Here is a 26,690-nt window from a genome sequence, read left to right on the forward strand (position 1 = left end):
CATACACGCCTCAGGAAAACCCGACAGAAAGAGCAAACAGGACAGTAGAGACGATGATCGCCCAGTTCGCGAGGGCCGACCAGAGGACCTGGGAGGACAAATGGCCAGAACTACAGCTGGCGGTAAGTACCAGTGTGGCGGAGCCCACCGGGTACTCGCCAGCGTTCGTCACCCAGGGTCGAGAACCTAGGCTGCCAAAAGCTCTTTTCGACGAGCACACAATCGGGACCGAAAAGGCGACACAAACACCAAAGGAAAATGCACAAAAACTTTCGAAAGTTTTTGAAGTCGTCAGGCGTAACATGGAGAAGGCAGGTTCAGGCACGACACCCCCAGATATGACGGGCCATTCACAATCACTAATTTTATTTCCCCGGTAATTTGTTATTTACGGCACAGCCAGAGTGGCAAAGAAAAGAGGGATCACGTTAGCGAGCTGAAGCCGAGCACAACCGAGGGGAAAAATAGTGGTGGGGAAAAATAGTGGTGACCGTCATACTGGGGGGCGCACTGTACGTGTGTTTCGCGAGAAAGGGAGAGGACGATACGGAGTATCGAAAGATTGCCACCCACACACACGTAACTTTGGAGCGCGAGCGCCCTGCCGGGACAGGGCAGGGTACACAGCTGCATGCACAGTTACCGGGTCACACACACTAATAAACCGAGAGAGAGCGGCGGGAAGGATCCCGTTACCGGTACAGATCCCGCAAAATAAGAGTAGCGGAATGGAGGAAACCGAGCTGTCGTGGGGAACCACGTGGGAAGACTCGGTCTTTCCAAAAATTCGATCGAGATGGCCGGACGTACTTCCCAACAGCAGCAGCAGCTGAAGTCCCAGCAAGGACCAAAGGTTCATCGAGGGCAGCAGCAGCAACTGCAGCAGCGACGCTGCGTAAGCTGCAGGAGCAACATCAGGAGAGGGTGGCGGCGTGGGAGGCCTGGCAGCTGCGACTCCAGCAGGCAAAGGCCGAGGAGGTCGAATTATGGACGCCGACACCCTCGCCGTCACCAACATCGTCGTCACCGCCATCGCACCACTGCCACCATCTCAACCACCGTCGCCGCCGCTGCCGAAAGGGTCGCCGCCGAGGGAGACGCGGCTACCGTCGCCGCCAAGGGAGGCCCCGCCGAGGGCACCAACATCGCCGTCACCATCGCCGCCGCCTCCTCCGCCGAGGTGGGTGAGGTCGCCGCCGATGCCGCAAGGGCCGCCGCCGTCGTCGCCGCCGCCGCTGCCAAAAGGGTCGCTTCCGAGGGAGACGCGGCCACCGTCGCCGCCAAGGGAGGCACCGCCGAGGGCACCAACATCACCGTCACCGTCGCCGCTGCCGCCGCCACGACCGCCGAGGCTGCTCTGCCAGGAGTCGTGCCCCGAGGCCCAGGCACCGAGGAGACCCACGTTGCGAAGGGTGGTGTCGGTGGAGGCCGCCAGGCGAGAGATGGCCATCGGCCATTCGGCCGGGGCCGAAAGGCAGGTGCAGCGAGGGAACGAAGCGGCCATAACACACACAAAAAAATATGGTGCCTAAAGTCGGTCTGCCGGGACGCGCTGCATCATGGTGGGCGCCCCGGCACATATCCATCGGGGAGGCGTCCGCAGCTCGACCCGGCAAAGGTGCATGCTGAAAGAAAAAGGCAAAAATGGTGAGAATTAAAGAAGAGCGAGATTAAAGCAAGTTACTTACCAAAACAAAACGACGAGGCCAGCGGAAATTGGGAATGGGGTCGCCTCGATAACGGCGGTCGATCAATAGTGCGAGCGATGGGAACGAAAAATACTGGAAATATCGCTGGCCGGTCACACTGATTCTGACTGCAGCCCTGAGGAGTGGCAACGCCACGATCAATAGGAGTTATCGATTGTGCGCGGGGAAAATACTACGCGGGAAACGGTTCGAATTAAAACGAGGATCGGAAGGAGTCGCGCGCGGGGAGTTTTCGACAGTCAAGATGCCCTAGTCAAGAAGCCCAACGACGGGAGGTCTACATAAGCTGAGACTTAGGTGCGGAGATTGGAGGAGCTCTCAGTCGTGACAAGAGGAGGTCGACGAAGGAGTGGCATGCGGAGTTGCAGCGGCCACAAGGATGGAGGAAGGATGTGTGCGCAAGGAGCCATGTGGGGTCGAGATGCCACAGTCAAGATGCCGAAATACCAGGTAGGGTCTATTAAGCTGAGACTGTCCGGCTGAGATCCAAGAGGCCCTTGGCCGCACTCAGGAGTTGAAGGTCGACGTGGGAAGGATGGAATTCGAGGACGTTTTCCCCAGGAGATTCCGGAGCCCGAAGCTTTTAAAAGTTTCCGAAGGAAGGGGGAGATGTAAGGAGTTGTAAAACTCCTCACAATTTTCAGTGCAGGGGAGCTGCATAGCAACAGCGGGAGACGCTGTATGCAGGGGAAAAAGGGATGTAACGGCTCTCAGGATTTTGGACTCAATGCTGCGGTGAGTTTGCAGATTTTGGACCCAACAACAGCGAGTCTGCGGACTTCGGACCCGCGCAAAGAGGAGAGACCGTGAATTAACGGTACCGCGGCGGACTTTGTACCCGTTATAACGGTGAAGTTCTGGACTTTTTACCTGTTATAACGGTGAAGTTGGCGGACTTTGGACCAGCACGAAGAGGAGAGACCGTGAACTAACGGGACTTGTCCTGGACTTTGGACCCGATCACGCCACTTGTCCTGCACTTTGGACCCGATCACGCCACCGATGGGGGGCAGTCGAGACAGCCAAGTGAAAGTCGTGCAACGAGATCGTACCAACCCGAGTGAAACCCAACGACGGTCACGTCTACATAAGCTGAGACTGCCAAGCTGAGATCCTGAGGGTACAAGGTAAGTTGTAGGGTGCGTCTACGAGTCTCGAAATCGACGAAGTTGGTGGAGTCTCGGCAGTGGATGTTGTGCGAAAGGTACTCGGCGTCGGTTCACATGAAAGAGTGAGGACCTGCTGAGGGCCAGGCCGACGAAGATCCAGTGGAGTTGTGCGAAAGGTACCCGGTGTCGGTCCACACGAGAGTGAGGACCTGCCGAGGGCCAGGCCGACGAAGCCCCGACCGAACTCCGGGGTGGAGCGAAGACTGGTGACTGCAGGCATCACTGCTTATCCCCGCTAGAAAGGTTCTGCTTAACATCCTCCAAGGTTGTGAGAGACTCGTAGCGAGACTAGTACGCGACCGGTGCACAGTGGGCGATTTGGTCTCGCTAGCGGCATTTAATTCAAATTTCAACTTTCAAAAAGCGATGATTTTTTTTTCACAATTCGATAATAGATACTTTGATTAGATTTATCCAAGCATTTTAAAAGCTCTACGATGAGCTGATCATCAGCTGTGAACGGACAAACACAGAAAATGATTTTGCAAAGAACTTTACAAAATTTTACCTGTTTGCGCGCATCAAATTCAAGTTCCTCGGAAATTTACAATTTTTAGTGAATTTATTAAAAGTTTGGTTTTTTATTAATTTCAAGGTATGCATTACAAAAAAAATTAATGTTTGTGACCGGTCTATAAATGTGTAGCTCATAAAACGTAGTGGCAATTCAGTGTATTAACAACGAGCCCAGATTAGCGTACACCTGTCTTTCGTGGAGAAGAACCTACCTGATTCAAGTGGATTCAGTCTAACTCCTTTATTAGCCGAAAGTGTGGATCAGTGGCGTCCAATGTGTGTAATATGAACTGCTAGTACCTGTTAGCCTTCAAACTATGGTACTTTTAAGGCACAATGTCAGTAGCAAAAAGGGATCTTTTTTAGTATATTTTAGTATTTTTACTATGCCGCCGTCTGATTCCGATGATTCTGAATAAAATTCTAGCCATTTTTAAATTATGTTTGTTTATGGAATATATTAATTGAAGTTTAAAAAACATAAAAATAAAACAAAATTTAAAATTAAAAATATTTTTTTTTTAAATTAAAAAAAAAATAAAAAAGTATTAAAAAAAAAACTTTTTTTAACTTAAAAAATTGTATGATTTTTCTTTGATCGGTGAAAAAAACCGACTGAAGATATCTATTTTAGTTTAGAAGTTATTAATTAAATGCCGCTAGCGAGACCAAATCGCCCACTGTGCGGTGCCCGAAAACTCGGCAAGGCAGAGGACGCAGGACAGGCGTGCCGCCGCAGGAGTCGACGCGGGAGCCATTACCGGCGTCAACGAGGGAGATCGAGTCGTCAGACAGCAGAGCCACAAATCAAATACCAAGTTGTAAATCTACAAATAATAAACTCATCGTATAATTCTAAATCTAACCGAACTGCTGCGTACTTCATTGGTTTCGGGGTCACGCTACAATCAATTTGGTGGGATGAACACACAAACTCAACTGAGCTAGCCGCACGTTTACGTAGCGAGCGAAGATAAAAAACCAGTTCGTTACACACTTAACTTTACACTGAAAGATCTTTGGCGAAATAACATCTTTGGCGGCTTGATGATATTATTGGCAGGTGATTTCAGGTAGACGTTACCAGTAATTCTCGTGGAACGCCTGCAGATGAATTGAATGCTTGCCTAAAGGCATCTCCTTTATTGAATAACGTAAAAACATTATCGCCAACCACTTATATGAGAGTTCAACTTCAAAATGATAAAAGTGCTACACAACTACGATGCAAGTCCCAGTTGATGGTACATCTGGATTAATTACTCTTACCAACGACTTTTTCCGATATGTAGACTCTCAATTAGCTCTTATTTAATTAACAGAATTATGCTTGGTTAATGGGTTAATGGGTTATATCCAGTTGCGAGGCCAAAAAAATGACCTTTTTTGAAAATTATTTTTGGAGAGGCTATTTATTGTATGTATACGTGTTATATACGAAAAGAGAGATAATTTTTTCTAGTTTTAGAATACATTTAAAAAAAAAAAAATTTGGACTCCGTCGGTCCTGTAGAGGATCTCCCGAGGGTCCACTTCAAAAAAGGGTTTTGCGGTGAGGAAAGTATCTCCGGTCCAAATGATCAGAAATACAAAAAACCAGAAGGATTACGTAAAGAATAGACAAATGCTGGTAATGAGACTTGGGATTTTCAAAATTTTGATTTTTGACAAAATGGCGGCTTCCCAAACATAAAACTTTGTTTTTGGCACAAAAATTTCAACTTTGAAGTGGCTAAAAAAATCGAAATTTTTGTCGGAGCCAAAATTCAAAGTCTCATTACCTGAAAAAAATATCTAAGAAGAGAATGTGAAAGTTTCAAGTCAATCGGAAAAGCCGTCTCGGAGAAATTTTCCTCACCGACTTTGAAGACATAGTTTCGAGAAAAACGCACTTAAAGTTTTGGCTACTAGTTGAACTACATGGGAGGCGTCTTTACAAATACACTGATTACTCCAATACTATTTACCGGAATACTTTGAAATTTTCAGACAATCTTCTTAGATATATATACATTCAAAATAGGCAAAAAAAAAATTTCGATTTTTTCAAAATCGCAACTGGATATAACCCCTTAAGTCAACGAGCAATTGTTCCCGAAAAGAATAATAGTGTACAAGTTTACTGTGGTCAGCAAGACCAGAGTCGTTGACCATCAACATTGACAACATCGCGCCGGCCAAACTGCTGACCTAGCAAAGGGCAAGACGCTCATGCACAGACGGCAAACACATCATATTTGCGTGGCAGCTGTGAGCTTCTGTTAGCTACCTATATGTCCACTCCTTAAATTCCGTTCTATTTTTACTAACTCGAATAAAGAGCCATTGCTCATAATCATTACTTCGGTCATCGCCGTTATTATTATTATTAGAATACTCAGTAAGCTCTTACCATAAATTTAATTGTCAACATACTGGTACTCTACAGTACTAGTCCTTCCTTCACCTTGCAGCAGCAGCAGGAGGACGGCAGCCACCCGGCTACGAAGGAATGTAATGGTCGCCTTGCAAGCACCATTTAAAATCACATGAGAGGTTAAAGTACTTTTATCGCAGCTCTGGCATAAAAATTGTCGTATGCGATAAAAGAGGCTTTGGTACCTTGGAATTATTCGTTCTTTTGTTATGAGAAAGAAATACAGCTCGAAAGCATAGAAAGCTCTCTCTCTCTCGATGCTACCAATTTTGGCTATATAAGCTCGATCCACTGCATTCTCGATCTCTTTTGATTGCTATTGCTGACACCACGAGTATTGCAAGAATTGAATTTTCCCCATCGTCACCCACGTGTCCTAATTGTCCAGTGGACAAAGCTAAAGACATCCACGTCAAGAGCAGATTTTAGAAACCCCTGGTTTGGTGCAGAAGGCACCCGAGGTAGGTGAAAACTAGTTGCCGAAAATCTTGATAGAGATTTTCTCTACATTTTATTCATATTCACAGATCTCACCCTCACCAATATAGCCCCGAGATAGTGAGCACATGGTACAGCTCCAACTCGGCTATTGGTGATATCCATATTATCCATGTTTGTGTGAGCAACACACCATTATATTGATTTTTCGACTCATGTACGGAATAAAATTGGCTGAATTCAGTTGTAGGATGAAGTAGAGGAGAAAATGGAGTAATCAATAAAAACAAACAAACGCATATATCCAAACGCATTATCATAAAAGACCCGATCAGTAGGTACAGGGCCATCTGTTTATTTTGAATTGTTTGCATACCAATAATCAATTTGCAAAACCAATTTAAAAGATTTTTTCCGTGTACCTATAAAAACTGGAAAAAAAATATCTCATGAAAATCAGTAAACCTATCGTACAATAGGCAATTAAACCAAAGAATCAATAAAAATAATTAACATCCCAACAGATCAAACCATAAACATAACATTCCAACTTTCCTACTAACAATATCACTCAAAAATATACACAAACAATACAATCAACCCTCGCTGGAGGCCTTTCAACGGTGGAGAACAATTGTAAGTTTTCGCACATGTTTCTTTCTACTTCTCTTTTTGCCTATCATGGAACATACATACCTACATGCTTATCGTATGCTTTGATTATAAGCGTGTGATCTGCATTTACCTACCTACATCTTTCTTATCTTTTGCTTCTTTTGATTACTGACCTGCGCAATAATACAAATTGCACTTGTTTCAATACGTTAACCCTTAGGTTAACCTGATTTTTTTAAAACAATACATCCTACCAATTAAACATTTCTTCACATTAAATCAATATACTGGATAAGCAATTGTTTCTTTTAAATATTTAAAATTTTATGTACACTTAAAAAAAAACCAGAATAAAAATTTTATAAATACAGGCATACACACATGAACATCAACACACCCCCTAAAATAAACATAAAACCACAAACATATTAAAAATTAATACATATCACCCCCTCTTAGAATTACACACCTTGATAATAAAAAACCAAAATATTTTGAAATTATGCCTTACATTTAGCTAAAATTATTAAAAAGAAAAAAAAAATGAAACTACGCATACCCACATACATTTAACCTTTATACATCGCATCTACTTTTATTCTTAGGATTTCAAATTTGTAACTTATATAAGTTAAATTGTTTACATTCCTTGTTATGGACATTAAAGTTTAGGATGACAGTTAGTAGAAATTTAAAATGAATTTGACAATTTTTAATTGCGCAGAAAATCCAATTGGTTGGGTGGGTAGGGAGCGCGTAGGATCTATTAACATCCATGATCCTCCCACAACTGACAAAATAGCCTTTTGTTGTGTTTCGGAGTTAAGCTCCAGTTGTCTCGTCTAATGAGGAACTCTTATTTTTAAAATTTTGTAATTGAGCAGTCGCGAAGGAAAAAGAATGAGCAAGCCCACCCCCACACGCCGAACTGAGCTAAATATAGGCAACCAGAAGAGTTCCGCGTGCCACTTTCGATCCTCGGTATCAGCTTTCTTTTGGAAGGCTGATGTGACTCCAGTATGCCCTGTCCAAATTTTTGCATACTGAGCACTCCCTGAAAGTGCTTTTTCACAGTATTACTACATAAATTTTTGTCGCCCAACGTGGGGCCATGGTCGAATAGTTTTTGATTTTGGTCACCACCACCCAGGAGCTATAAGCAATTCGCGAGAAAAATTTGTTTTCATTGGCTAAAGTTTTTATGGTCTTCTGTTGAACTTGCGGATGTGAGTTTTACTTTAGATACCCTGCCGGAAGAATATAATGATCGAGGAGTGAATCAGTTAAATTTTTTTTTTCATATTAGCTTTGGTTGCTATTGGAGGCCTAACGAGTACTGATTTGTTTTGTACTTCTGTTGAACTAGCCTTTGAGTTTACTTGAATACCCTGCCGGATAGTCGTACTTAAATTTCTGATGAAGCTTGTCTAAATGTATGCTAAGCTGTTTGAAAATTTGCTCAAACCATTGAAGATCGTTTGCTTTCGTATTTAGATTTTGAGAGTCTATCGGATTTTTGTTTTTTAAATAAAATTAGTGCTCGAATTTTATTTTTGGATAAATTTCTGATAAATTGAATTTGAAGTACTTTTGAGAATGTTTGAAATTTTTGTGAGCTTTTTTCAGGGATTAAGTAACAATCGTGATCACTTTGAATGAATTTTGAATGAATAATGAAGCCCGTAGCTCACAGTCCTCAACGAAACCCATCTGATATGGGATTAGCAAAAAGTATTTGCTCAATTTGCAAAAATATCTTTACAGATACCCAGTCATGCTGTATTACAAATTGTAAGCATGTTTGCCATTAAATTTGCTTAGAACAATGGACAGAGTCAAGCTCTGAATGCCAAACATGTAAATTAACTTTGGAAGCCGGATCGTATAGATTAGTAGTAGGAAATTGTTCACCTCGGGCAGATCGCTCTGGTCCTTCTACCTCTGCTATGACTCGTCGCCCAGTTTTTTTTTTTTTTTTTTTTTTTTTTTTAGCTTTGCTTTGTTTATTGAATCTTCTCCTTACGAGACTAACAATACGTGTATCAAATCGTATACTATAACCTAACTATCAGTCATATAGACTGGAACAGTATAAATGGCCCTGACAAATTATGGCTGGGTTGAAAGGTCGTTACGTTGTAGGCGGGTTCTTCTGGAAACCCGAGTCAGATCCCTTGCGAGAGGATTTGGGTGTGCTGAGAGTTTTTCCTTGTATGACGCTTTTTGCTTCTCTATTTCATCTTTTACTGCGAGAATGCCAAGGTCCCTGTGGATGTTTTCGTTTCGAATATACCATGGTGCCCCAGTGATAATTCTCAGGATCTTTGCTTGAGTGCGCTGTATGATGTCTATGTTAGTTTTGCTCGCGTTCCCCCAGAGCTGGGAGCCATACGTCCAGATTGGTTTAAGAGTGGAGTTGTAGAGCAGTACCTTGTAGTCCAGACACATGGGCGATCGGGCGTTTATAATCCAGTGGAGGCTGCTGGCTTTTAGTTTTAGATGTAGTTTCTTGCATTCGATGTGTCTACGCCATGTTAGGCGTCTATCGAGGTGGACGCCGAGATACGTTACTTCGTTGACTTGGGGGATTTGTGTGCTATTCAGGTAGATCGAAGAGCATGTTTGTCTGTTGAGAGTAAACGTTACTTGCTTACACTTCTGTTCGTTTATTTTGATACGCCAGTCGGATAGCCACTTCTCTACTACCGTGAGGTGATTGGCTAATTGGGATGTTGCACGGACTGGGCATCTGGAGCGGCTGAGGATCGCAGTATCGTCAGCGAAGGTGGATGTTAGTAGTCGGTTGCTCGTGGGAATATCCGCTGTGTAAAGGACGAATAGAGTTGGTCCAAGTGCGCTTCCTTGTGGGACTCCAGCTTCGATTTTATAGTTTTCGGATGTTGTTGTGTTGCACCTCACTGCGAAGACTCTGTTGTAGAGATACGACTCGAGTAATTTATGAGTGTACCCGGGAAAGTGTGTTTTGATTTTATACATAAGACCGTTGAGCCAGACGCGGTCGAATGCTTGAGATACGTCGAGGAATATCGCGCTGCAGTATTCTCTATGTTCGAAGGCTGTGCGAATCTCTGATGTTATTCTGTTGACTTGCTCGATAGTTCCATGTTTTTCTCTGAAGCCAAATTGATGGGCTGGAATAATATTATGAGCTCCCATATATGGTAATATGCGTGTTATAAGGCATTTTTCGAACAGTTTGGACAGGCATGATAATAGACTTATTGGTCTGTAAGAGGACGGTATCGTGTGATCTTTTCCGGGCTTCGGTATCATTATAATTGTTGACTTTTTCAATTTTTTTGGGTAGTAGCCAAGACATATGATCCCATTGAAGAGTTTACAAATGACCTCAATAGCACAGTTTGGAAGTTCAATTATCATTTTTGGAGTTATTTGGTCACCGCCGGGAGCCTTTTTCGGTTTTAGCCTCCGGATGACTTTGGTGATCTCCTTCGGTCGAAACGATGGTATTGTAGATTCGCTTTCAGTTGGATTTGCGGTAGAGCAAAAGGACTTGCGGCGGGATTCGATTGGAAGACGCCCCTGAGATGTGAGGCAAATGTTTCGGCTCTGTCTGTGTCGCTGCGCGCCCAGCCACCTGAAGAATTTCTTATCGGGGAGACGATTTCAGCCGGAGAGCTTAGATTTGGGTGAGCCCTCCACAAAGGATGCTTTGTACTTGTTGGAGAGAGTTTCTCGATATATCTCAGTTGTGCGTTTTTGGCATCTTGCTTCAGAACCCGGTTTAGTTTGCGGGTGGCTTCATTTAGAGGTTGCTTAAAGCATGGCGATCTGCTGGTTTGCCACGCCCGTCGCAGACACCTCTTTTCCATAACGAGCTGTTGAATTTGCAGGTTTGTTTTGAACTTCTTTATTTGCACATCATGTCGTTGTGGTGTTGAGATCCCGGCTGCTGTGACGAGTACCTTTTTAAGGGCGGCGGTAGAGCAGTCGATGTCCTCTTCGATATTGAGCTGGGTGGTAAGCTCAATGTGGGAACTGACGTACTTCCTGTATTTCATCCAGTCAGTTCTGTGCGACGTCAGCCTGTAGGTGTAGTCCGTAATTTCTGGGTTTTGAAGAAGGGTTATCAACAATGGAGAGTGGTCTGATGAGAGATCGGGTAGGGCCGTGGCGCTTATTAGGTTGCGTGGGATGTTTTTTGTAACCGCGAAATCAATTAGATCTGGGATCTTTCTAGGATCTGCTGGCCAATATGTGGGGCTACCAGGAGAAACGTAGTCCAACTTATTTCTCACATTTATAAGTGCATTATAAAGTTGCCTTCCCTTGGGAGTAACGAGGCGTGATCCCCAGTGCGTATGCTTTGCGTTGTAATCTCCAGCAGCTTTGAAGCGATCCCCTAGTGAGTTCTAGAAGTCCATGAATTGACCTTCAGAGGTTGTAAAGCGAGGTGGGCAGTAGATAGCGGCGATGCAAATCGCAAAGATGTCGTTTCCTGACTGCACTTTTATAGACGTGGCTTGCAAGTAATTTGTTGCAAACCTTTGGTGAAAATGTTGTTTGATGCGTTCTCTAATTAAGATGCCGGTGCCGCCGTGGGCTTTACCATTGGGATGATCTGTGCGGTAGAAGGTATAACCCCGTATATGGAAGTTATATCTGCTTGTGAGGTGGGTTTCAACCAGCAGCATAGCGTCGATGTGATTTATATTCATTTTCATTATTTTCATTTCATTATATTCATATTGGTCATTTATTATTTGGACTGCTGTGATACAAACAGCTGCATCACCATATTCTGGTTCTGGACCAGCGATTGCATGGTCGCTTTCATAAATGACATGAACTCCATCATACTTTGTTGCATGGCAAACATTATAGTTTCCAAATTGCTTTATGGCTGGACTGGGACCTGTTGAGCGTTTTCTGAGTGTGGTGTGGATGGATTTTCCATACCCGTTCGTAGAGCATCAGCGTAGGAGATGCCGTTGGTGGTACTGAGCGGACCGAAAGATGATCTGGCTGCCTTGGCGAAACTTGTTTTTGATTTAAAATACACATTTTGGGTATTTTGTTGACGCGTAGCTGTCGCCGTTCCGTTTGTGTGGTTATTCCACAGTGATCCTCCGGTGCAGTAAGAACTGCAGCTTGTAGATCGGGTGCACTTCATTTTTCTTTAGGGTTTTGCTATCTGGCTCTAGCTCGACCTTGAAGAGTGGTTGCGGCTTTTTATTATTGTTGATAATATTGCTAATATTCTTAGCAGAAAATCCCTTGCCTTTAAGGGCTTCTAGTATCTCAGAGGGGGCGACGTCGGGTTCGATTCCGTTTAGTACTACCTGCAGCCCTTTGCTGCTTTTTAGTTGGTAGGTGTAAAAATTCTTTTTCGTTTCCTCCAGGTATTTGGAAACAGCTCGGAATTGTTCTTCATATTTCGTCTGAACTTTAGTTTCGTGGATGTTCCCTTTAATAAGCGGAATAACATGAAAATTTTCGTCCCCGACCAGCGCAACAATTTTGTTGACCAGGGCGTTTGAGCTTTTTTTCCCTAATGTAAATAGGTGGGGGCTTTGGTTTCTTTTGGGTCACTTGCTCCAGCTCAGCTTGGCTCTCACCATCTGCTAAGAGGGAACATCGGTTGCTGTTGTTGGAAATCCTGGTTTTTTCTTTGGCTTGGATTGTACGGTTGATCTTTGGTTTGTTACCAACCGTGTTTTGCGGACTAAGCTTACGCTTTATCTGGATGTAGCGATCCATACCGGTCTGTATGGCCGGAACCGCTGGTTGCTTATCAAAGCTTACGGTTTTTGTTGCTGTTGCAGTTTGCAATGGAGCCGTTGACACCGTTTTCGCAATATTGGTCGTTGCTTTAGTTGTTGCCGTTACTTTTGCTGAGGTAGCAGAAATTGAAGCACTGCTTGTTGTTGGTGCGTCTCCCATAGAAGCCGGTGGTTGTGGGGTCTGGCATTGATAACTCCAAGATGTAGGAGATGGAATGAGTAGGGCTGGTGATAGAGAGCGGGCTCTCGTGCTTTCGACGGCCAGTAGGGCCGGGTTGCTCTTTGTAGACGTTTTCTCTACTTCGGTGTTGCGGGTTGAGATATAAGCATAACAAGCGTTTCTTTGGTTTACGGAGCTTCTACGCAGATTATTTTGCTCGCCGCTCATTTATTTGAGCTTATCGCGCGTGGCAAAATTTGTGAAAAACTGTATTATATCACTTATATTAGTAATTAGATATAGGCAACATGAGCAGGAGTACCCACGCGTACCCTGAGCGAATTTCGTGAAATAGAAATCGGATATTTTCGATGTTTCGATACGATAAAAACACGTCTGTTGTCATTGACAGTTCACTTGAACTTTTTTTCGCCGCCCAGTGACAAGGAAATTGTCAAAAGCTTTAAATATACAAAAATTACCAGTATCAGCCCAAGCAAATCCACCTGAAGTGGTGCCATTAAACAATAGTGCAGAACAATCAGAATTATTAGAAGACAGTCATACTACAAACCCTAGTGATGCCTTGGAATCCCGACAACCTGCTCAGAGAAGACGAGGTCGTCCAACAAATCCAGGAAGGAATAATGAACCGGATTATACTGTTATACAAGGCATGATTGAACAAACTTTGAGTAGAGTCTTATCACAATTGAATGTGAATCCTCAGATTAGCCAAGTGGCCGAAGTAGTTGCAAATCCAGTTTCTCGTGAAGGTTATTTTCCTAGTCAATCTTCAGTGAATGCTAGTAGGATTGCCGATATCATGTAGAAGTGGAATTTAACGTTTAATGGATCGGAAAATGGCCTTAGTGTCGAAGAATTCATTTATCAAGTGAAAGCCTTAACTGATGAGACATTAGAAAGTGATTTTCGTGCTTTATGTAAGCACATGCATGTCCTATTTGTAGAAAAAATAAGTGATTGGTATTGGAGATTCCATAAGAAAGTAACTCACATTTCTTGGCTAGAATTCTGTGCTGCCCTACGACAACAATTCAATGATTATCGCTCAGAATTTATGAGCAAGGAACAAATCCGTTCTCGCAAACAAAAGGTTGGTGAGCCTTTTACCACTTTTTATGATGCAGTAGCTTCGTTGATGGATAGATTAGGAGTAAAAATGAATGAAGAAGAGTTGATAGAAAACCTGAAAAAGTAATATGTTACCCGTGCATGTTTGAGTCGGTTTACTTAATTGGGCATTTGCGTAGGCTCGTGCAAATGAATGAGAATCTCATTCAGGAGTTAAAAACAGTCTCAGAAGGAGCAGCGAAACCAAAGATGTCTTCTCAAAAACAAGTATACGCCATGGAAGATCTTTCTTCAGATTTAGAGTTCGAGACAGACATAGACCCTGTTAGTGAGATCGCTGCTTTGCGACAAGCAGGTCCAAATACCAAATGTTGGTATTGTGAGGTTTCTGGCCATTTCTGGGAAGATTGTCTGTCTGATCGACGTATTTTTTGCTACGGATGTGGAGCCCCAAATATATACAAGCCCCAATGTCAACATTGTTTGCGGAAAGCATCGGAAAACCGCCAGAAGGGCGCAACCAACAACAGCCGGTTGGTCCCGAAACTAAATCAGAACTAATTTGGAATTCAGACATCTGTATTTCTCAACCTTAGCTACCTGTTTCGAAAATTTTACCACGAGACCCAGTTGAGAATACTTCTGCGAATACCAGCCCCTCAGATATTTCCTATGAAGACAGGCTGAAGACTTATGTTGAGATAAGGGAAAGAATTTTAGATGAAGAGCTCCGTCTTCCGAAAAATAGTACTTTAAGGACTAGAAGATACTTTAAACAATTACGACAAACCCGTCATTTGGTAGTTTCTTCTATTTTTGGCAAGCCATCGGATTTTCGCAGCTACGTTTCAGTCTTTTTTTTTGGATTGGGAGAAAAATGGTTTACTACACACTGGCGCGAATATCAGTTGCATAGGTTCTTTTAGATTTTACTGATTTTCCGGAATTTAAGCCCATCAAATCTCACTTACAAACAGCTGATGGCAGTTCGCAAGACGTCATAGGTGTGTTTAACGTTAACCTGACTTACAAGAACCTCTATCAAGCAAAGATTAATACTTGGAATAGATTTTTGGAGAGTTTTTGCACTCGCACCAAATGTGATTAGCATATTAGAAGAGGTAGAAGAGCCTTTTGCTCCCAATTCATACCCTTTACCGCTGTCACAACGACAACAGCTAGAAGTTATAAAACAGCTTTTTCCCAATTGTGCAGAAGGTTTTGGCCGTACTAGTCTGATACAACATCATATTGAAGTTGGTGAGGCTAGGCCAGTCAAACAGCGATTTTATCCTGTTAGCCCAGCTGCTGAGAAATTGCTTTATGCCGAAATTGATCGCATGCAAGAATTTGATGTGATTGAGCCCTCAACAAGTCCTTGGAGCTCGCCGATGCGTTTGGTTGTCAAACCAAATAAAGTTCGCTTTTGTTTAGACGCTCGTCGACTCAATTATGCTACCATAATAAATACCATCGACGGTATTTTTGCTCATATACCAAGGCCAAGGATTTTGGAGTAGGTGCTGTATTAATACAAATGACTGAAGGTAATGTCGAAACCCCAATTGCATTTATGTCAAAGAAACCGAGTCGATCTCAACGAAATTACTCAGTTACTCAACGTGAATGTTTGGCAGTGATTTTAGCCATTGAAAAGTTTCGTTGTTACTTAGAATTGCAAGAGTTCGAAGTAGTGACTGATCACTCAAGTTTGCTCTGGCTCATGCGCCAGCAGAATGTTTCTGGTAGACTCGCCAGATGGATTTTTAGATTGCATCAGTATAAATTTGTATTTTCTCACAGAAATGGAAAGGATAACGTTGTTCCAGACGCGCTATCAAGAATACCTATGGATGATGATACAGAAATTTGTGAATTGAGTGTAGCTCCTGTTATTGATCTTGAGTCAGATGCATTTCTTGACTTAGATTATGTGAAGTTAAAATACCATTATAGTCATAATGCTAGTCGCTTCCCTGATGTAAAGACTGAAAATAAGTTTCTTTATCTTCGTACTGAACATGCGTCAGGTGAGGCTGAGCAGGAAAAGTTGTCTTGGAAACTTTGGGTTCCAGAACGTTTAAGAGTTGATGTCATTAAACAAGCTCATGACAGTGTGATTTCAGCACATGGAGGCATGCAGAAGACTTTGGAAAAGATTCGTCGTCATCTGTATTGGCCAGGCTTAGCCACTGAAGTCCGAAATGACGTTAGAAATTGTGATATGTGTAAGCAGACAAAAGCTCCCAATTGTATTCTTCGCCCTCCAATGCGAAGTAAGAGCCCTGACTTGTAGACCGTTTTAACGCCTCTATATCGATTTGCTTGGCCCATACCCAAGCAAGAATGGCAATATTGGGTCGCTAATTGTTTTAGACCACTTTAGCAAATATCATTGGCTACACACGTTGAAAAAGTTTACTTCTGCCAAAATACAAGAATTTTTGTTGACACAAATTTTTCATAGCATAGTCAGTGATAATGGCACACAGTTCAAATCCAATGACTTTAATGCTTTTCTGACTGAACTTGGAGTTTCAAATTGTTTGGTCCAGCCCAAACAACTTAAATAACATCGCTTTTGTTTTCCTAACATCATAACTAAAAACTATTGTAAACTGCCATGCGAGGCAAACTCTCTTAAATTCGCTTGCCCTGCGAGGCAATTCTCTTAACCATCGCTTATTCTTCGCTTATCATTTATCATCTCGCACTTCTTCGTTAAGCTCATGCAGCTGCATTGCATTGGCATTGCCAAAAATAGTCATCATCAGTCGTTGTTAGCTAACAGTCGTTAATAGTTGTCGTCGTTATCAGATCGTTGCTAGATCGTTGCATTTAACGCTCAAACCAATTCGGGTTTGTCTGCGCATTCTTTCGTATTATTTTGTCGCCGCCCTTGTGCCGCTAAATAAACTCTTGTACCTAATAAACATAAGTGAAATAATTGAAACCAAACTTGTTATAATTTCCGTTGGAGCTAATTAAATACACTTTATAAAACTAAAATAAATCTTGTGTTATCTTGCCAAAAAATAGTTAGTGAAAAAGCTCGCTAACTCAACATTTTGGAGGCCCCGGCGAGATAATCACAAACATTCGAAGTGAATTAATTATAAATTAATACAAGTCTTGCAACTTGTAATTCGGTGTAATTCGGAGGTCGTTGGCCGTGTGACGTTTGCGCTTGCGGTATTATCGCGTGTTCCTTTTCTCCTTTTGTGCTACGTTCGTTTGGTTCTATACAGGGTGTCTTGCCTTAAGTGAAACATGTCGGTCGAAGACAAAACCCTTTCGCCACAAACTCAAGCTACCTTTCTTAAGCTTAAAGCCGAATCAATTTGGCAACGAGCCAAAACAATAAATAAGCAATTACCAGTGGAAATGCTTAGAGGCTTGTGTGACAATGATCTTAGTGTGCGAGAAAACCTTGTTAGAAAAGGAAGACTATAATGAAATCTGTAGCCAATTACGAGATAATTTCGAAGAACTTATAGCCACCCTGAAGGTTCGCATCCGTGCAGAAATTCGTAAACGCAATTCGACTGTGCCTTTATCGTCAACATTTCGCGCGGAAGATCCATTTTCGTCTCACTCGATTTTCGTAACTCAAAAATCTCGATTGCCGGATCTTAAACTCCCAACATTTAGTGGCGGCTACACTCAATGGGCCGATTTTCATGCCATGTTTTCGACGATCATCGACAAGAATCCTGGACTCTCGAACATCGAAAAACTGCAGCACCTGCGCTCCTGCCTCAAGGATGCGGCCCTCGACACCATAAAATCACTGGAAATCTCTGACAGCAACTACCGTATCGCTCTTGATGTATTAAATAACAGATTTAATAATAAACGCATTGTTTTTCATGCACATGTTGCACAAATCTTTGGCCTAAAGACGATCGAAGCTGGGTCAGTTGGCAAGTTAAGGGAACTTTCTGATAGGCTTATCAGTCACATGCGGGCTCTGCAGGCATTGGGCGATCAACAGCAAATCGCAAATTGCTTCATTGTTCAAGCCTTGGTGCAAAAGTTGGATCCACCTACCCAAGCCAAGTGGGAGGAGTCGTGCTCTGTTGACAAAATACCATCGTGGGAGGAGTTTTCGAAGTTCCTGGAAAGACGTTGCCAGACTCTAGAGAATGTGGAGCTTGCCATGGCTACCCATTCATCCAGCCACTCATCTGGAAGAACAAATCGTTCTAGCAAGGCTCTACTAGCTGCCAGTCCATCACGATGCCGATTCTGCAGCGATAGCGGTCACTCCATATATACGTGCACGAGATTTGGTAATCTTTCCCCAGCACTAAGGCTGAAGGAAGTGAAGAAGATGTCCCTGTGCATAAATTGCCTTAAAGACGGGCAACAATTGCGCTCGTGCAATTCTAGCGGCTGCAAGAAATGTGGATCCAAGCATCACACATTGCTTCATTTGGGAGACGCACCATTTCCAACGTCATCTGCAATGCCACCGCCAGCTCAGCCTGCGCTGGCCCCAGTCAACATGGCTCAAGGTTCTTCAAATCAGTACTCACTCGCTTGCACGCTGCCCTCTGACTCAGCTTCTTCCTCTTTCGAAGGACCTCAGGTTTGCAACTTTGTGCTCTTGGCAACTGCTAATGTTTTTATTAAAAACAGAGCTGGTAGTCTAATACCTTGTCGTGCCATTCTAGATTCAGGCTCGCAAGTTCACATTGTAACATCTAGATTCGTACACCTTCTTCAACTCAAAAGGATTAAATCTGCTGCAGCTGTATCTGGTCTTGGAGATTCTAGCTTCAGAACTACAGGATATGCTGTCCAGCTGAGTTTATCATCCAACTCTACCAATTACTCTGCAAGTATTGAAGCCGTGGTTGCATCCTCAATTGTCAACGACCAGCCTGACTTCAATTTCGACTCATCACCATGGAATATCCCGTCAAATCTACCGTTGGCTGACCCGGAATTCAACAAATCGAAGAGGATTGACCTTCTCATAGGAGCAAGTTTGTTCTATGATTTGTTATGTATCGGACAAATCAAGCTTGGCCCCCATCTTCCCACTCTGCAGAAAACTCGACTTGGATGGGTTGTCTCTGGTGGCACGGCACAAACTTGCCACACTCTCGTTGCCTCTCAATCTATTTCAGATAAAACGCCAGAGCCTAAAGATCGGATTGATGATCTTCTGCAGCGATTTTGGGAATTAGAATCCTGTCCTTTGGAAAGCTCGAAATTCACCAGAGAAGAAACGGAATGCGAGGAGCATTTCCAAAACACCTTCTTTCGACTACCCACTGGTGAATACGAAGTGCAGCTACCGAAAACTGGAAAAATCGATGGACTTGGAGAGTCATACCAACAAGCATTTCGCCGTTTCCTCAACTTGGAGCGAAAATTGGAACGCCGTCCTGATGTCAAGGAACAATACTCTAACTTCATAAAGGAGTATCTGGAACTCAACCATATGTCGCTTGTACCTCCAGAGGATAGAATGCACTGCAGATTCTTCCTCCCGCATCATTGCGTATTTAAAGAGGATAGCACGACCACCAAACTGCGTGTCGTATATGATGGATCAGCAGCTTCATCATCTGGAATTTCGTTGAATGACACGTTGATGGCAGGACCTACCATACAGGCTAAGCTCTTCAATATTCTTATCCGTTTTCGTACCTTTGCAGTGGCTCTCACTGGAGATATTGGGAAGATGTATCGCTGTGTTCGAATAGCCAAGTCAGACAGCTATTTGCAATGCATTATCTGGCGCGGTTCTGATCAGGATGACATCAGCATCTACAAGTTGGATACCGTAACATACGGTACCAAACCCGCCGCCTTCCTATCTGTTCGAGCGATGCATCAGTTGGCCATGGATGAGCAGTCGACATATCCTGTAGGATCTCAAATCGTCAGACGTGATTTTTATGTGGATGACTTGATCACCGGAGGCAGTTCCATTGAAGAAGTCGAGGATATTCTTCACCAAACAAAGGATTTGCTATCGAAAGGCCACTTCATGCTTCGGAAGTGGTGCTCCAATATACCAGTCGTTCTCGAAAATGTTCCAGAAGAGGAGAAAGAATCATTCCTGAAGTTTCACGATGGAAGCGACATAACCAAAACTCTCGGATTGGCTTGGGATCCTGCATCAGATGTCCTTCTTTTCTCGTATTTGCCTACGCAGTCCACAACCAAGCCAAACAAACGTTCTGTGCTTTCGACAATATCCCGATTCTATGACCCGCTTGGGCTCATAAGCCCGGTCATAACCAAAGCCAAAATCTTCCTACAGGAGCTCTGGAAGGAGAAGCTACACTGGGATGAAAGCTTGCCGGAATCTTTAAGCTCAACCTGGTCCAGTATATGCCTTCAGTTTCGCAGCGTAGAAAGGACGACATTTCCCAGATTTGCATTACTACCAAAGGGATCAATCGAGATTCACGGGTTTTGCGATGCTAGCATGTCTGCCTATGGAGCATGTGTATATATCGTATCCAGATCTGCTGACAAATCGAATGCTCAACTATTGTGCGCCAAGTCTCGAGTAGCGCCTTTAAAGACTCTGTCGATTCCGAAGCTTGAACTATGCGGAGCGCTTCTGCTGGCCACTCTTCTAAGCGAGCTTCAAAAAATGGATATATTTTCAGGTCCATACTTCTGCTGGTGCGATTCAACCGTAGTCCTAGCTTGGCTAAATAGTAAGTCATCCCGTTTCACAACTTTCGTTGCTAACAGAGTAGCATCCATTCAGAGACTGTCTGCCGGAATGGAATGGCTTCACATACCTACTACACTAAATCCTGCTGATATCTTATCCAGAGGAGCCTTGCCCATGGAATTGAACGCATCCGATCTCTGGTTTCATGGACCTTCGTTCTTGCTGCTACCGCGATCCAGCTGGCCGCCATCCCCTGCCCAAGAGCAGTGCATACTGGAGCTGCGCAAGGCAACGTGTTTGGTTTTGACGTCACCGATTGATCTGACATCTACGTGCAAGTTTGAAAATTCATTTCCTGCCATGCAGCGAATTTTCGCATACATATACAAATTCTTGTTTCGACTTAGATCACCCACTCTGACTGTTTCAGATTTACAGAATGGTACACGCCTTCTAGTTCGAGCGGTGCAGCGAGCTACCATGTGGGCTGACTTAAAAGCAATTCAGGCCAACCATGTCCTGAAGCCATCGAACTGCCTGTCATCGCTGTCTCCATTTGTTGATGATTTTGGTCTTCTACGAGCCGGAGGTAGATTGTCGAACTCAAGTCTGCCCTTTGACTCTCGACATCCAATGATCCTGCCCAGGAAACACCCAATATCTTCGGCTATCATCAAGCACTTCCACGAAGAAAGCCTTCACGCAGGACCTCGTACACTGCTGGCCAGAATCAGACTCCACTATTGGCCCATCGGGGGAGAAGAACAGTCTCTGCTGTGGTCACCAAGTGCATTCGCTGTTGTCGTGCTCGGCCACGTACACTTCAGCATGTTATGGCAGACCTGCCAAAGGATCGCGTGGACTCTTGCAAGGCCTTCACTGTCACTGGAGTGGACTACTGCGGCCCATTCATGTATAAGCCTGAGGGACGCAAGCGCCAGCCGCTGAAGTGCTACATATGCATTTTTATATGCTTTGCAACCAAAGCAGTTCACATGGAACTAGTGGCTGATTTATCCACACCAACATTCTTGGCAGCCCTCAGACGCTTTATTGCAACAAGAGGTCGTCCCAAATGCATTTGGTCTGATAATGCAACCAACTTTACTGGAGCCAAGAATGAGCTTGCCGAACTTCGTCGCTTATTCCTAGCTGAGGACCATTTGAAGGCAATCGAGAGCTTCTGTCTAGCAGACTCCATCGAATGGAAATTCATTCCACCCAGATCGCCTCACTTTGGAGGGCTTTGGGAGGCCTCAGTTAAGACAGCCAAGCATCATCTTTATCGCACTATTTCGCAATCCACACTTGGATTTGATGAGTTGCGCACCATCATTTGCATGATCTCGGCTATCATCAACTCTAGACCGCTGCTACCCCTATCAGAGGATCCAGCAGACCTTGATGTCCTGACTCCAGCACATTTTCTAACTGGCGGTCCTGCTACCAGCTTCTGCGAACCAGATCTCTCTAACCTGAATGTCAACCGACTTGATCGTTGGCAGAAAATTTCTTATTTGCAGGAAACTTTTTGGAAACGCTGGCGTGAAGAATACCTGACGATCTTTCAGCAGAGATCCAAGTGGCGTTCTCCTCAACCCAGTCTGCAAGTCAACGATGTCGTCCTCGTCAAGGATGAAAATCTACCACCATTCAAATGGCCATTAGCTCGTGTGCTAGAGCTGATAAAGGGGAAGGATGAAATCTGTCGAGTCGCTGTCCTGAAGACCGCAACAGGAATAACCAAGAGAGCTGTCGCCAAACTGTGCCTTTTGCCTACGAAGGATGATGTTGAAAGCCCTGGCCTTCCAACGGGGGGAGAATGCTTGGTCCAGCCCAAACAACTTAAATAACATCGCTTTTGTTTTCCTAACATCATAACTAAAAACTATTGTAAACTGCCATGCGAGGCAAACTCTCTTAAATTCGCTTGCCCTGCGAGGCAATTCTCTTAACCATCGCTTATTCTTCGCTTATCATTTATCATCTCGCACTTCTTCGTTAAGCTCATGCAGCTGCATTGCATCGGCATTGCCAAAAATAGTCATCATCAGTCGTTGTTAGCTAACAGTCGTTAATAGTTGGCGTCGTTATCAAGATCGTTGCTAAATCGTTGCATTTAACGCTCAAACCAATTCGGGTTTGTCTGCGCATTCTTTCGTATTATTTTGTCGCCGCCCTTGTGCCGCTAAATAAACTCTTGTACTTAATAAACATAAGTGAAATAATTGAAACCAAACTTGTTATATTTTCCGTTGGAGCTAATTAAATACACTTTATAAAACTAAAATAAATCTTGTGTTATCTTGCCAAAAAATAGTTAGTGAAAAAGCTCGCTAACTCAACACAAATGTTGATACCGACCTATACTCCCTGCAAAGTAACGCAGCTGAGCGAGTCAATCGTTCTTTGCTTGCCGCTGTTAGAGCGTATATAGAAGATGATCAAAAGGAGTGGTCATTTGACCAGTATCTCATGTTCTTTGCGCTCTTTATTGCATCAGTCTTTGGGATGTTCCCCATACAAAGTTCTTTTTGGATTGGATATGATAACTCAAGGATCCGATTATAAACTTTTGAGAAAATTAATCTTGCTTCAAGAGTCTAGGATGTCGTTAGACCGCACAGATAATTTAGCCTTGTTGCGGAAAGACATTCAAAACAATATTCGTATACGAATCAAATCACAAACAGTACAACTTGCGTTCAAAACCAGTATCATACAAAAAAGGTCAAGAGGTCTTCCGTCGAAATTTTTCACTTAGCAAGTTTCTCAAAACTACAATGCTAAACTTGCTCCTCAATTCTTAAAATGTTGTGTAAAGAGAAAACTTGGAAATTGTTTCTATTTGCTAGAGGATTTGACAGGCAAAGAAATTGGAACTTTCCACGCGAAAGATATACGCCAATAATTCTCTCAAATCTTCTGCCTAAGAGTTGCAGATTCTCGGGTGGTGTAATGGGCGCCTTGAAAGCACAATTTTAAATCGCATGAGAGGTCAAGGTACTTTTATCGCAGCTCTGGCGTAAAAATTGTCGTATGCGATAAAAGAGGCTTTGGTACCTTGGAATTATTCGTTCTTTCGTTCTGAGAAAGAAATACAGCTCGAAAGCATAGAAAGCTCTCTCTCTCTCGATGCTACCAATTTTGGCTATATAAGCTCGATCCACTGCATTCTCGATCTCTTTTGATTGCTATTGCTGACACCACGAGTATTGCAAGAATTGAATTTTCCCCATCGTCACCCACGTGTCCACGTGTCCTAATTGTCCAGTGGACAAAGCTAAAGACATCCACGTCAAGAGCAGATTTTAGAAACCCCTGGTTTGGTGCAGGAGGCACCCGAGGTAGGTGAAAACTAGTTGCCGAAAATCTTGATAGAGATTTTCTCAACATTTTTTTCATATTCACAGATATCACCCTCACCAATATAGCCCCGAGATAGTGAGCACATGGTACATGGTCCAACTCGGCTATTGGTGATATCCATATTATCCATGTTTGTGTGAGCAACACACCATTATATTGATTTTTCGACTCATGTACGGAATAAAATTGGCTGAATTCAGTTGTAGGATGAAGTAGAGGAGAAAATGGAGTAATCAATAAAAACAAACAAACGCATATATCCAAACGCATTATCATAAAAGACCCGATCAGTAGGTACAGGGCCATCTGTTTATTTTGAATTGTTTGCATACCAATAATCAATTTGCAAAACCAATTTAAAAGATATTTTCCGTGTACCTATAAAAACTGGAAAAAAAATATCCCATGAAAATCAGTAAACCTTTCGTACAATAGGCAATTAAACCAAAGAATCAATAAAAATAATTAACATCCCAACAGATCAAACCATAAACATAACTTTCCAACTTTCCTACTAACAATATCACTCAAAAATATACACAAACAATACAATCAACCCTCGCTGGAGGCCTTTCAACGGTGGAGAACAATTGTAAGTTTTCGCACATGTTTCTTTCTACTTCTCTTTTTGCCTATCATGGAACATACATACCTACATGCTTATCGTATGCTTTGATTATAAGCGTGTGATCTGCATTTACCTACCTACATCTTTCTTATCTTTTGCTTCTTTTGATTACTGACCTGCGCAATAATAAAAAATTGCACTTGTTTCAATACGTTAACCCTTAGGTTAACCTGATTTTTTAAAACAATACATCTGTTCGAGCATCTATTAAGAGTATTTCGTAGGAGACAAAGAGTGTGCTTAATGCAGTTTTCTACGCTCTCGAGACGTCCCAGCAGCACAAAAGACGAATACCAAAATCCGACAAACCACTCTTTGGCAAGCGGTGTTCGGTGCTGGTCGGCCTGTGTCTTTGATTTTTATACCTTGAAGAACCTAAAATTTTAATATAACTTAACCTTCGTATTTAAATTAGTTGTTTGATATCTAGTGAAATTTGTTAAATAAACTTAATCTTGAAGTTACTTCGGTTGTACCTATTTTTTCTCTTGTCAAATGAAAGTCTCCAGAGCGGTAGACGCTCAGCATTGACAACTTAGCATTTGTCACAACATTTTTGGTGGCCCATGAGGGGAACCATTTGATCATAACTTCGTGATTACATTTGAAATTAATTTTCAACAGTTATCTGCCCATAAATTGGCAAAAGTGGTTCTTTGTGTGTTCATAAAATTCTAAAAGTTCAGTGCCAGCACGCACCCAAAAAGAGTCAGCCAAATACCAAACCTAATTGGTACATATACGCCGTTCTTAAGTTACCGGCGTCTCTTTCTATACTTTGTGCTTTCGTCGCTGGACCGCTAGAAGCGCAGCGGCAGTGATTCGCTATATATCGGCGTCTCTCTATCAACATTTGCCTCGTTGGATGATCGGCCGAGTGCAACGACCACATACGCCCACGTCACTTCGCTGGACCGCTGGAAGCGCAGCTGCAGTGATAAGCAAATCACCGCCTTGCGTTCGCCTTTGTCGCTCTACTCTGCCTGGCGGACGACAACAACAACAAACGTTAAACGCTAACGACTGCGAAACACAAGGTGTTCTTGCACAGAAAGGGTGAGTGTTTTGTTATTTGCATGCTTGTATGTTGGTCATAGATTGAGTGCAATTATTTTTGAGCCAAATGGAGAAAAACGAAAGTGAACTAGAAGTCTCATTGGAGAGAGCGGGTTATGAAGATCTCAGTGCTCTTCAATTTGATATTCTTACACGATTAACACAGCTGCATACGAACTTTAAAAAGATAGTGCAGCTCGAAAAACCAAAGCTTATTTTCAACTCCGTCGCGATAAATTAGAAGAACTTTCTAGACAATTTAATAAAAATCACCAATTGATTGTTATTTCCAAATGTCCGCGTACGCATGCGTATTTTAAAAATGCAATTGAAGATAAGTTTGAGCAAAGTTATACCACGGTTTTTTGTGCTATTTTGGATGCCTACGATGCCCTGCTGACAACAACAAATACTGATACAACAGGTGGAGCTCCGAGTCATAATTCTACGGTGGTTTCTACAGCAGTGTCCGCAGTTCAGCTCCCTAAGTTACCGGTTCCCACTTTTTCTAGCAAACATACAGATTGGCCAGCATTTTTTGATGTATTTTCACAGCTTATAAACGAGAATACGGCACTTTCTAGCATTCAAAAAATTCCATTTTCTTAAGCAAGCTTTGCCAGGTGATTGCGATCAGGATGTCCAGCAAATGGATTTGACGGAAGCAAACTATGCAGTGGCCTGGAATCTTATCGTTAGGAGGTACAATAACCCAAGGTTGTTATTCATGCACCATATGAATGCCCTATACGACTTGCCTGTCATCGTCAAGGACTGTTCAACGGAATTCAAGCACCTACTCAACGTCACCAATGTGTGTATAAACGAATTCAAGCGTCTCAAAATCGCAATCTCAACTTGTGACCATTGGATAGTGCATCATCTCGCGATGAAACTCCCATCAACTACTCTCCAAGCCTGGGAGCATCACCTGGGCAGCTCAGGAGAAATTCCAACCTTTTCGATGTTCGAAAATTTTCTAAACAATCGCCTTGTCAGCATCGAAATGATAGAAAGTCGCAAAGGGAACCCATCACCAAAACCAACATCGGTCCAAAATGCATCGCATAAACCGTCATACAAGCTTCCGAACAACTCTAACAACAAT

General features: G+C 43.1%; 1 protein-coding gene across 1 annotated transcript; it reads left to right on the forward strand.

Moving 5' to 3' along the window:
• Positions 1–796: 796 nt before the first annotated feature.
• On the forward strand, positions 797–22,382 carry LOC122320092. The gene is made up of 6 exons (XM_043208167.1): positions 797–1,478; positions 17,372–18,874; positions 19,019–20,569; positions 20,693–20,867; positions 20,937–21,316; positions 21,370–22,382. The coding sequence occupies exons 1-6, from the start codon at positions 797–799 to the stop codon at positions 22,380–22,382; spliced, it is 5,304 nt and encodes a 1,767-aa protein (XP_043064102.1).
• Positions 22,383–26,690: the final 4,308 nt, after the last annotated feature.

Source organism: Drosophila ficusphila, unplaced genomic scaffold (assembly GCF_018152265.1).
Source record: "Drosophila ficusphila isolate 14025-0441.05 unplaced genomic scaffold, ASM1815226v1 contig_414, whole genome shotgun sequence".
Classification (NCBI taxonomy): domain Eukaryota; kingdom Metazoa; phylum Arthropoda; class Insecta; order Diptera; family Drosophilidae; genus Drosophila; species Drosophila ficusphila.

What these genes read in the sequence shown, in the direction of transcription:
- LOC122320092 (XM_043208167.1), top strand. Translation starts at nt 797, where the DNA reads ATGGCCGGACGTACTTCCCAACAGCAGCAGCAGCTGAAGTCCCAGCAA. An exon ending in TGACCTTCTCATAGGAGCAA is followed by an intron (nt 18,875 to 19,018) that starts GTTTGTTCTATG and finishes AATCTATTTCAG; the next exon opens with ATAAAACGCCAGAGCCTAAA. An exon ending in GATCTGACATCTACGTGCAA is followed by an intron (nt 20,868 to 20,936) that starts GTTTGAAAATTC and finishes GTTTCGACTTAG; the next exon opens with ATCACCCACTCTGACTGTTT.